Consider the following 12,837-nt stretch of genomic DNA (forward strand, 5'->3'; position numbering starts at 1 on the left):
TTAAATTTTACAAGTATATTTTAAACAATTATTTAAAGTTAACTATATCTTTTTAACGTACTTTGATACTGGTATTTCTTACATCATTTCTTGGGTGTTTCCTTTAGGTTAATTTTTGGTTTTACTTAGACAACTGGTTTCATGAAAAGACTATGTGACATATTCTTTAAGGTTTTGAGTGTTCAAATATAGATTAATTTTGGCCTTATCAGAGAATTATAACTTTCCTGCATAAAAAACTTTGGGATGATAAGATCAGAATTGTGAAGTATTTCCCCACAGCCTTACATGTGATGTATCTGAAGCCAGTGCGATTCTTCTTTGAAAGTAGCCAGTATTTTGTCTGAAACTTTGTAAGATTTTTCTTTACCCCTAGAATTCAGAAATAGTACCAAGACAAGAGGAGGTGTGGGCCTTTTCTAATAATTGGTCACTATTGTGTGAGTCTTCTCTATAGGAGAAGTCGAGGTTTTAGGTTGGTTTTAGGTTTAGGTTTTGTTTTCCCTGAGGGACTTCTATCTTTGACATCTTTGTGCCTGGCAAATGTCTTGGCAGCAGGTGGGTTCTGATGCAATGTCAGTTGGATGAATCCAGGAAAACCAAACAAAGCAGCAGTATTCCAGCTGGCTTCAGTCTGCACCGGCCAGCATCCATGAGGGGAAGAAAAATAAAGACTCCACATGGTAATTAAGTCTCCCTGCTCCAGGGCGCCTGGGTGGCTCAGTTGGTTAAGCGACTGCCTTCGGCTCAGGTCATGATCCTGGAGTCCTGGGATCGAGTCCCGCATCGGGCTCCCTGCTCGGCAGGGAGTCTGCTTCTCCCTCTGACCCTCCCCCCTCTCATGTGCTGTCTCTCTCTCGTTCTCTCTGTCTCAAAAAAAAAAAAAAAAAAAGTCTCCCTGCTCCAGTGGAACTCCTCTGGATGAGACACCAGCCAGGGGCACCAGTGCTCCCAGACCATGAGCTGAGCGCCCTCCACACCCAGAGTGAGGCTTGTCCATGGATTTCTAGACTAATTGGGGTGGGGGGTTCAAGGTCCCTGTGTGTTCCCTCCAGACCCACTCATTCCACTTGAGTGAGAATTACCTGTCTCCCCACTGTCAGGGCAAGCCCACCCTCGGGCCCCTTCAACAGTGGCAGGTGGTCTGATGGCGGAAGCTGGGCACAAGGGACTTTTCTTAGATTATTGGGCCTCCTGTATTGCTACGGATGCTCCTTGTCATGGTGCTGGTACAGCTGCTCCCCAGATGCCCCGTGTCTTCCGACACCAGATTGAGAGGAACAGAATGAAGAGCCAGAGGGGGTGAGGGGAGGGAGAGAGGCAGGGGAGTGAGAGGGGGGAAAGCAGTCTCAAGAGGGAAAAACTGGGATCAGTAGAGGGTGAGGCTGGGGGTGGACCACAGAGAGGGAGAAAGAACTGCAGCAGCAGGACGAGGGAATGGTGGAAAGGCCATGGGCGCCATGGCATGAACCTTCCATCTCCTCTCTTCAAAGAAGAGGACATTGAGAACCCGAATGTGGACCTGATTCCTCTGAGGCCAGAAGGATCTCCATTTTCCAGCCGGCCCAGACTGAAGCCAGGACCCCTCTGTAGAGGGTGTGCATAGGGGCAGTCAGGGGGTACAGGGAGACAATGTGGAAGCTGGAGAGTGGCAGAGAGGGAGGGGAAGTGAGAGCCCCGTGGGGCTGCCCTGAGGACGCAGGAGGGTTTCTCTGAAAGGGAAGTGGGCAGAGAGGGAGGTCTGCCTGGCTGCAGCGGGGGAGTCTGATGAGAGCAGGAGGGTTTGGAAGGCAGTGATCTGAGTGCTGTTGAGGCATCCTTCATCTGAACGAGCCGCAATGCTGCTCCTGTTCCTGCTGCTCTTCGAAGGACATCACCAGCACGGAACAAGCCTAGACGGTAGGACAAGCCCTGGGAAGACTTCTGATGCTGGGCGCAGAGGGGTGAGGTTCTGGGAGGACCTGCAGCAGGGAGTACTACTCCCAGAGGATGCCCTTGGAGTCTGCATGCCAGGCTGGCTGCAGGCAAAACATCTTGCCACAGTTCTTTTTCTGTTTCTAGGTTTGGGGAGAGGAAGCGGGCCCAGGGAGCAGGGTGGGCTCTGGGAATGTGTGCAGTCTGTGTAACCGTCTCCACGGTTCCTCGCCCATGCTCACGTACTCTCTCCATGTGGCCTGGCTTCTCAGCACCCCAGGTCCCAGGACCCCCTGATCCAGCCACAGAAGAGCCCCTCTCCTTCCGCATCCTCCAGACCTCCTCCTTTGCCAACAGCAGTTGGGCGTCCTTGCAGGCATCGGGCTGGCTGGGTGATCTGCAGACTCAAGCCTGGGACAAGGTCCTGGGCACCATGAGCTTCCTGCGGCCCTGGTCCCAGGGCAACTTCAGCTCCGAGGAGCTGAAAAACCTGCAAAATCTGTTCCTACTCTACTTCCACGGTTTCATCATCGAGGTGCAGGCCTTTGCGCACCAGTTTCAGTTTGAATGTGAGTTCCTTGCTCCACGCCAATCTCTGCCTGAAGGCTCCAATCTGCTTCTGAAGGGGCTCTGACCTCACCCAGCCTTCCTGGACTATTCCCTGTCCCCCTCGGGCTCCTGCTCTCTCTCCTGCCTCACCATTCGTCACTGTCCCCACTCCACCCGCCCACCCACCCTAGACACAGATGGGCTGGCCAGGACACATCCCTCCACACTGCCATATACACCTTCGTGTTCTGGCTCCCTGCAGTAGTGTCTCCCTGTGATCTTCTGCCCACCACCCCTGGCCCCAGACATGGCCTCTCCAGCCAGGATTCTGCCCTCCCTTCTCTGGCCTGAGAGTCTACCAGGCCCCCCTGTACCTAACCATTCCCAAGTGAGCCCTTCCAGCAGGGTCCCCAACTTCCCAACACCTTCCCATCTAGCGCCTCCCCATCAATTATTTCTAAATACATTCTTATCTTCACATTTTCTTCCCACAAATTCCTTTCCCTCCCCCACCCAACTCCAGCATGCTGTGTGATTCCAGAGCAAATCCCCTAGACTGCTTACTTTCCTTCCCTGTAATTGTTTCCACATGGCTTCTGTTCACCCCCAGACCCCTTCGAGCTCCAGGTGTCAGCTGGCTGTACGGAACATGCTGGGAAGGCCTCGGGAAGCTTCTTGAATGGGGCTTATCAAGGCTCAGATTTTCTGAGTTTCCAAGGAAACTCCTGGCAGCCATCTCCAGGAGCTGGGAGTCGGGCTCAGAAGGTCTGTGCGGTGCTCAGCAACTACCTAGATATTAAGGAAATCGTGCAGACCCTTCTCAGCCACACCTGCCCTCGGTTTCTGGCAGGAATCCTTGAAGCAGGGAAGTCAGAACTGGAACGACAAGGTGAGTTTTCCCAGTGCTTTAAGCTTCATATTCCACTCTTTACCATCCCTTTGAAACATACACTGAGAGGCTAGAGGGTGGGATATGTGGGTTTAGGACTGTTCCTTAGATGAGAGAAAGAAGTGATTACTCCAACTGCTAAGACCACTGAGTCACTGAGCTTGGTCCCGGGTGCCCCTAAGTGCCTTGTCTCCTCATCTTCTCTCCAGTGAAGCCCGAGGTTTGGGTGTCCAGTGGCCCCAGTCCCGGTCCCGGCCGTCTGCTGCTGGTGTGCCACGTCTCTGGCTTCCACCCAAAGCCTGTGTGGGTGATGTGGATGCGGGGTGAGCAGGAGCAGCGGGGCACCCAGCAAGGCGATGTCCTGCCTAATGCTGATGAGACGTGGTATCTCCGAGTGACCCTGGATGTGGCGGCCCAGGAGGCGGCTGGTCTGTCGTGCCGAGTGAAGCACAGCAGTCTGGGAGGCCAGGACATAATCATCCACTGGGGTGAGAAAGAGCTGGAGTCTGGCCAGGAAGCAACAGTCCTGGGGCTGCTGAGGGACGTGCTTGGGAGATGGGTGGGAACACTAGGCACAAGAGGATGGAGGCAGGAGGATCCAAACAAAGAAGGGCAGAGAATGATCACTGCTAAATTTCAAGAAATGGAAGGAAGGGATTGGAGTACTAAAGAGAAAAAGAAGAAGGATCTGGTGATTTGGGTAAGAGATGGGGTGGGAGATTGGGGACACAGACTCAGGAGGAATTGAGATGAAGTCTTCAGAACATGCAGATGAAAATTCTAGGAAGGAGAAGCATTGATGGTGGTGGCGGCGTGGAGAGCCTTGTAGACTGATATCCTTGGTTTACACCCAAGGAGGTGGAAACGCAGTCCTGCTGACACTGCTCTGTCTGGTGGTGATAGTTGCCCTGCTCCTGCTGCTTGTAAGGCACTCCTGCTTTAAAAAGCACAGGTGAGCCTCTTCTTGTTCTGTTTCTTCAATTTCTTATCAACTCATTCTTCTTTCCTCCACCCTCCCCGTTCTCTTTCTGATTTCCCTTCCTTGGGATGAAAATCTTTTCCCACAGCTCAAGTCGGAAGGCCCTGGCGCCCCCTACCCCCAGTCCTGACTCCCCCATAGGGGCCGATGCCCAGGGGCCCAGGACTCCTGGACACCAGCTCTACATGCCACAGGAATCGTGGATCAAGAATAGATTTTTAGAGAAATGGAAAACAAGCCTAAATCAACTCTGGCGACATTAGTTTTACCTCACACATAAAATCCTTTTCTGCTTCTTAAACATGGTTTATACCTATAAATAAAGCATAATTTTGATAAAATGGCTTGTTGTGGCAGAAATCTTGACCTCTTTGGAAACTTGTTTTATTTTTTGCCCCATCTTCTAGCAATATCTTTTCTGCTTTGGCCACATGTTCATTGCTGCTGATCCTTCAGACTCTAATTCAGATGCTTCTTTCTCATGGAATCTTCCCTGCCTTGCCCAATTGAAAGCTGTTCTGTACTTCCAAAATTGGATGGATCATCCTAAATACGTTCATCTCTTCCTACTCTGAACAGTGGTTATCCAGATTTTTGTTTTTCTGTTTTTTTCTCAGTTGCTTAAAAGCAGGATGTAGGTGTTTATAATTGGCACCTATGACCCAAACAAAGCCTGACCTGGATTCAGGGCCAGCTTCATGGGCATGTCATCTAAGCAGTGTTTGCTGTCTTGAAATCCTTAATAAAACTTGGAGATACTGTATTTTCATTCTGGACTCACCCCACAAAATATGTAGGTGGTTCAGCGTAAAGTGTTTCTCATTAAATTCTGCCTGAAATAAATGTTTGTCAAATCGAGTGATGTTTTCTTAATCCACTCCCCTTTGACATCACTGCATCATCTGACTGTGTTCTTATTAAAACCCTTTCTGTCTCCAGGTGTCTCTCACCAGAGGTTGGGGGAGGGGCAGGTGAGTGCTCTAGACTGCACAGTGATTGGGGTGTCTCTGCATCTTCAAAGACATTTCAAGAAAATAATAATACAGGACATGTCTCCCATCAGAGTGAGGACCGGGCATTCCCAATTCTCTGAGATAGTGTGTGACCACATTTGTCTTCACATGGCAGGTACTCAGGGAATAAATTCCTACTTTGAGTGGTCAGGAAGAGGACATGGGGACAGAGGATGGGCAGAGCCAAGGCAGCGAAGGAAAAGAGTGCTTAGATGCTATGTGTTTACTTTTCTTTATTGGTTCAGTTTATTATTATTTTTATTAACATTATCATTTACAGTTTTCCTCTGACTTTTTAAAATATGGATTTTAAAATGATCTACTTAACTTTGAGACACATTGACTGAGCCTGTTGGAGAGCGGGAAGCCGTTAAGGTGTAGAGTTCATGCAGATGTCTAGCCGACACCTCCCCTTAGGTGGGATAATTGAGCAGACTGCAGATTTCTTAGTGGAAATGCGTCACTCTTTATATTGGTCATTTTCAAGTTAAGACACAGGGTTCCATGACCCCTTACCCAGGCCATAACCTACCCATGAATAAGGTATTGGGGTCAGGCTTCCCCTACCAAGAGTCCATCACCTTCCGCATGACATGTTCAGACTGCTTATATGGAAGAGTCCAGGGAGGAAGGCAGGACTTTACAGGGCTGTTTGAAGCCCTCTATGATGAAGTTCAAGGTCCCCTCACATGGCACAAGGCCACAGGCGGTGACCTCTATCAAAATGAAGAGACTCACATAAGGACTTCTCAGTTCCTAGCACTAGTGTGTGATGCAAATATATTTTGGGTGTTTCCCATTTGGGTGGACTTTCCCCACTAGTCTAATTTTTGGGTCACAATAATTCTTGACCTCCTAAGATGCCTCAATCTCACTTCTCAAGTCCCACGTCCAACCATCCCCCCCACTGTGTGTTGTGCTTCTATGACGCTAGGCTTTCTGCCCTTCAGTTGTGCCAAGCTTCTTCTCAGCTCCAGGCGTTTATTTTAACTCTTCCCTCCACCCAGGGCCATTCTTCATTTACCTTGATCTTCCACGGATGATTTCAGGACAACCTCCAGCTCCTCAGCTCAAGCATCATCCTCATAGAGAGGCCCTTTGTGGTCAGTGTAGCCAAAGTGGCCAGTCTCCCTCAGTCACATACTATTCCAATGTTCTTTAGTCATTTGTGTTGAATACTGGATTGAGCTGAAATTATCTCATTTGCTTTTATGTAGTTAATGCCCTTTTCACCTACAATGTGGACACTGTGACATCACGTATATTGTCTGTCTTGATCACAGGTGTATCCTAGTGTGTAGATGGTAGCTGGACATATAGTGGGTGACTAAAATTATGTTTGGTGAATGAACAAATGCCATCAACTTTGACTTTCCAGAAAAGATCTTAGAGATCCCGATTCTCTAGTAAGCCATTGGTTTTCAGGAACTGACATGTTTAAGTAGATCATCGATATTGTGGCAATATGGTCACTGGTGGCTCTCTCTGTCCTTCAGATTATTGTCTTTATAAGTGTGGCAAGAGCCTAAGATGCAGATAGGGAGGAAGGCAGGAGGGAGGAGATCTCAGAAGATCTTGTCAGAGTCCTTTATACTGTGAGTGAGGAGCCCAGTTAACCACAAAGTCCTGCTCCTGGTTTCTCTGCTGCTGAATTGTACTGATCCTCACGGAATCTTTCAGGGAAGGATGATTGTTGAATACAGAGATTTTCAGGAAACTCTGGGTTCCTAAACACGATACCCTAACACATCCTAGCTCTACTCTGACAAGGTCCTGTAGTTGAGTAGTGGGTGTATGTTTGGGTGAGGCACAAGATATACACCCGAAGGAGATGGACCTGGGCTGCCTACACGTATGCATCCTCTCCCCCATCCCCCCAAAATTGGCATAAATGGGCTCAGAGAGAGCCCCAAGGGTAAATGACTATGTTGCCAGATATGCCACCTTAACAGGGTTTGGGGAAGTTTTACATATTGGTTCAGGAGATTGTCAGAAAACCTGTGTCATCCCCATGGTGTAGACCTTCATTCTGGGTAATCTAATGTATTTTAAGCTCCTGGGTGAGGAGCTAGTATTTAAGAGCAAAGTGTGTCACCTTATCACCCAAGAAGAGAGGTGTCACCTACTACTGTTAACTGTGTGATTCTGGCTGAACCCCTGGAACATGGGCTTATTTCTCTGGAGGGCCAGGTGTTCTCAATAGTGAGAGATAACCCTCTCTAGTCCTGCCAGCTGTAACACCAAGAAGGGGAGATGCTTTGCTGCTAGTACAAACCTGGAGCCTACTATATTTTGCTGTGTGCACAAATGTGGTAGAAATATTATGAGATCATTTGGAAGCAGAGATGGAGGCATGATTCTTGGTTATTGGTGAATTCTCCAGGAGTAGCAGTGATCGGTGGAGGAGGCTGCAGTAGGACTGGTGGGATCGGGATGTGCTGGGCCAAGCTCAGTAGCCATATGCCCTCGGCCAACCATGGCTGAGAGAATGCCCATCTGCCATCTTCTACCTAAGAAATGAAGAAAGCCGAGGATGTGGACAACTTGGTTAAGTGGAGCCCTGTCAACTGGGACAGGATCCAGGCTCCCGGAATGTCACTTGCTGCTGAAGAAAGGTATCTATGCAGAACATGCGCTGGAGCCTGTGTTCAGTTGGGGTAGGGGGTGTCATGATCTCAGAGTCGTAGGATCGAGCCCCATGTTGGGCTCCACACTCAGTGTGGAGTCTGCTTTGGATTCTCTCTCCCTCCCCCTCTGCCCCTCCCCATTCTCTTGCACGCGCTTTCTCTTTCTCATAAATAAATAAATAAATAAATAAATAAATTAATTAATAATAAATAAGAGAAGTACCTATTTTATGTTATGGTTACACCTGATTGAATACTAATAAACATTCAAATGGAGCCTGCTGTACAGAAGACACTGTCCTACATGCTTTATACATATTAACTCATGTGATCCTCAGAACAATTCTGAGGCAAACATCATTATTCCCATTTTATAGATAAAGATACAAAGGTCACATAACTAGTAAGCATTGTAAGCAGTTTTGCTCCCAAACCCATGCTTAACCATTACACTACACACTCAACAAACAATTATTGGAAGCCCTACCTTGTGATAGGTAATGAAATGCAGCAGAGACACAAGGTGCAATCCCTTATGCACTGCCCTTCCATGATAGTGGAGTACATGGTGGGGAACATGGTAGGAGGTGAAGCCTGTGAGTTGGGGTCAGATCCTAAAGGGGCTTCACAGGGCATTGCACAGGGACTGAAAGTCATTGGAGAATTTGGAATAAATGAATAGCAACTACTGGTAAAAGGAGAGGAGCTCTCAAGCACACATGCTATCTGGCCTCACCACTGGAGGACTACAAAGTGGGGTGCAATTGCACACCCACTCACACCACAGTGACCCTGGTCTGCTTCTGTGCACTGGCCCTAACTGAAAGTCTGCCTCAGTGATGCTCACAAACCAGTTTGCAGCTGTGCTTACCAAGTACACCTGACTGGTTTTTCCTTTCCAGGTCACGCCCCCATTTGCCACCTGTCTGCTGCCCACGGGGTTGCTTGGAGCTGCTTCGGGACCTCCACTGCTGCTGGTACCCAAAGCTTCCCACCAGTTCTCAGGTGCCTGCATGGAGGGATGCTCCATGTGGAGGCAGGTGCTATGGCTTCTTCCCCTGTTGTTTGTCTCAGGTGGCACCCAGTTCCAGAAGCTGCCTTCCTTGTGTTTAATCTAAAGCCTCTTGTGTACAACAACGTCAGCTCTGGCCCTCACCCATGTTTTGGGATTTGATAAAGACTCTCTTCACAGCTTTTTCTTCAGTGTCCTTCAGCTGTCCCTATTAGTTAGTAACATCATTACAGGACATGAAATGCTACAGGGTGCAGTGGATTCACATAAACTCAGTTATTTATGTTTTCTTCTAGAATAAAAATGGAGGAAGGAAAGACTAAGAATAAAAGTATGAATAAGGACAAGGATTAAAGAAAGGAAAATTCAGCTGAGTATATTTGGGAATAAAACTCTAATTATTTTACCAGAGAATGTTTAAGTCTATAGCTTCTATATTGATTTTAATTTTTTAAACATATATTTTAAACAAATTATTACTGGAAGCCGACCTTGTGATAGGTAATGAAACCCAGCAGAAACACAAGGTAAAATCCCTTACACACAGAATTTCCACAATACTGGAGGGCAAGGGAGACAGACAATAAGCAAATAAAAATACTTTCTGCTAGATAATGACACATGATACACTTTCAAACTGATGTGGGGAAGGGGATCAGAGAGAGGAAAATGGGCTATAATTGCAAAGATGGTGGACAGAATGGGCCCCTCTGAGAAGGTGGCTTTTGAGAGAAGACCTAAAACAAGAACGAGAACCACGCCATGCAGTGTCCGGGGGAAGGGATTTCATTCCAAGCAAAGGAACTGCAGATGAAAGCAGTGTTACACTGGGTGTATTCTTAAAAACTGTTAGAACTCCAGCGTGGCTGGCTGTATGGAGTACATGGTGGGGAACGTGGTAGGAGGTGAGGCCTTTGAAGAAAGTAGCCTACTTTCTTCTTCGTCTTCTTCTTTTTTTAAAAGATTTTATTTATTTATTTGACAGAGAGAGACACAGCGAGAGAGGAAACACAGCAGGGGGGGTGGGAGAGGGAGAAGGAGGCTCTCCGTGGAGCAGGGAGCCCGATGTGGGGCTCGACCCCAGGACCCTGGGACCATGAACTGAGCCGAAGGCAGATGCTTAACGACTGAGCCACCCAGGCACCCGCCTACTTTTTTCTTGACACAGAAAATGAAGCAAACACCTCCCTTAAAGGAAATTCCTTTTTTTTTTTTTTTAATGTAGAATCTGGGTTCTGGGGCACACATGGCATTTTAGTGGTAAGCAAAGGTGTTGCTACTAGTGCTTGGGGGCTGCTTTCAATATGACAGAGATTAAGAATACTTCTTAAGTCTTTTAACATACTGAGTTCAAACTGACCTCAAAATAAATAAAAACTTAAAGTGCTACCATTTTAATAAAGGAGAAATGCATACATACACATAATATAAACTCCTAGTTAATTTTCCTCTTGGATTTACCATCTTAGTATTTCATTAATTTTTCTAATTTCATGTGGCTTATGCTTCATAATTGGCTGTGTATTTAATGCATAAATATATAGAAAGATTGTGAGCGTTTAAGGTTTGAAGAATACAGTTTGATGTATTTATGTTACTAAGATGACTTCAAGTCTTTACAAACTTTAAAGTTTATAAAACTCACTTCATTTTATTTATTTGTTTTTTCAATCTTTTTTACTATTAGTTATGTTAATCACCATACATTACATCATTAGTTTTTGATGTGTGTTCCATGATTCATTGTTTGCATATAACACCCACTGCTCCATGCATAACATGCCCTCTTTAATACCCATCACCAGGCTAACCCATCCTCCCACCCCCCTCCCCTCTAGAACCCTCAGTTTGTTTTTCAGAGTCCATCGTCTCTCATGGTTCGTCTCCCCCTCAGATTTCCCCCCTTTCATTCTTCCCCTCTTGCTATCTTCTTCTTCTTTTTTTTTTTTAACATATAATGTATTATTTGTTTCAGAGGTACAGGTCTGTGGTTCAACACTCTTACACAATTCACAGCACTCACCATAGCACATACCCTCCCCAATGCCTATCACCCAGCCACCCCATCCCTCCCACCCCCCACTCCAGCAACCCTCAGTTTGTTTCCTGAGATTAAGAATTCCTCATATCAGTGAGGTCATATGATACATGTCTTTCTCTGATTGACTTATTTCGCTCAGCATAATACCCTCCAGTTCCAACCATGTTGTTGCAAATGGCAAGATCTCATTCCTTTTGATGGCTGCATAATATTCCATTGTGTGTGTGTGTGTGTGTGTGTGTGTGTATATATATATATATATATATATATATATATATATACCACATCTTCTTTATCCATTCATCTGTCAGTGGACATTTTGGCTCTTTCCATAGTTTGGCTATTGTGGACATTGCTGCTATAAACATCGGGGTGCACATACCCTTTCAGATCCATACATTTCTATCTTTGGGGTAAATACACAGTAGTGCAATTGCTGGGTTGTATGGTAGCTCTATTTTCAACTTTTTGAGGAACCTCCGTACTGTTTTCCAGAGTGGCTGCACCAGCGTGCATTCCCACCAACAGTGTAGGAGGGTTCCCCTTTCTCTGCATCCCCACCAACATCTGTTTCCTGACTTGTTAATTTTAGCCATTCTGACTGGTGTGAGGTGGTATCTCACTGAGGTTTTGATTTGGATTTCCCTGATGCTGAGCGATGCTGAGCACTTTTTCACGTGTCTGTTGGCCATTTGGACGTCTTCTTTGGAAAAATGTCTGTTCATGTCTTCTGCCCATTTCTTGATTGGATCATTTGTTCTTTGGGTGTTGAGTTTAAGAAGTTCTTTATAGATTTTGGATAATAGCCCTTTATCTGATATGTCATTTGCAAATATCTTCTCCCATTCTGTCGGTTGTCTTTTGGTTTTGTTGACTGTTTCCTTTGCTTTGCAAAAGCTTTTTATCTTGATGAAGTCCCAGTAGTTCATTTTTGCTTTTCCTTCTGTTGCCTTTGGCAATATTTCTAGGAAGAAGTTGCTGCGGCTGAGGTCGAAGAGGTTGCTGCCTGTGTTCTCCTTTAGGATTTTGATGGACTCCTATCTCACATTGAGGTCTTTCAACCATTTTGAGTCTACTTTTGTGTGTGGTGTAAGGAAATGGTCCAGTTTCATTCTTCTACATGTGGCTGACCAATTTTCCCAACACCATTTGTTGAAGAGACTGTCTTTGTTCCACTGGACATTCTTTCCTGCTTTGTCGAAGATTAGTTGACCGTAGAGTTGAGGGTCCATTTCTGGGCTCTCTATTCTGTTCCATTGATCTATGTGTCTGTTTTTGTGCCAGTACCATATTTCTTGATAATGACAGCTTTGTAATAGAGCTTGAAGTCAGGAATTGTGATGCCACCAGCTTTGCTTGCTTTGCTTTTCTTTTTCGACATTTCTCTGGCTATTCAGGGTCTTTTCTGGTTCCACACAAATTTTAGGATTATTTGTTCCATTTCTTTGAAAAAAGTGGATGATATTTGGATGGGGATTGCATTGAATGTGTAGATTGCTCTAGGTAGCATTGACATCTTCACAATATTTGTTCTTCCAATCCATGAGCATGGAACGTTTTTCCATTTCTTTGTGTCTTCCTCAATTTCTTTCATGAGTATTTTATAGTTCTCTGAGGACCGATTCTTTGCCTCTTTGGTTAGATTTATTCCTAGGTATCTTACAGTTTTGGGTGCAATTGTAAATGGGATCAACTCCTTAATTTCTCTTTCTTCTGTCTTGTTGTTGGTGTATAGGAATGCCACTGATTTCTGTGCATTGATTTTATATCCTGCCACTTGACTGAATTCCTGTATGGGTTCTAGCAGTTTTGG

General features: G+C 46.0%; 1 protein-coding gene across 1 annotated transcript; it reads left to right on the top strand.

Moving 5' to 3' along the window:
* The first annotated feature begins 1,713 nt into the window (after window positions 1–1,713).
* LOC118013949 (T-cell surface glycoprotein CD1e, membrane-associated-like) lies at window positions 1,714–5,174 on the top strand. The gene is made up of 6 exons (XM_035009895.1): window positions 1,714–1,899; window positions 2,187–2,483; window positions 3,074–3,352; window positions 3,562–3,840; window positions 4,208–4,304; window positions 4,420–5,174. The coding sequence occupies exons 1-6, from the start codon at window positions 1,839–1,841 to the stop codon at window positions 4,592–4,594; spliced, it is 1,188 nt and encodes a 395-aa protein (XP_034865786.1). The 5' UTR covers window positions 1,714–1,838; the 3' UTR covers window positions 4,595–5,174.
* Window positions 5,175–12,837: the final 7,663 nt, after the last annotated feature.

The sequence above is a fragment of the Mirounga leonina genome, unplaced genomic scaffold (assembly GCF_011800145.1).
Source record: "Mirounga leonina isolate KUSES-001 unplaced genomic scaffold, KU_Mleo_1.0 Mir_154, whole genome shotgun sequence".
NCBI lineage: Eukaryota > Metazoa > Chordata > Mammalia > Carnivora > Phocidae > Mirounga > Mirounga leonina.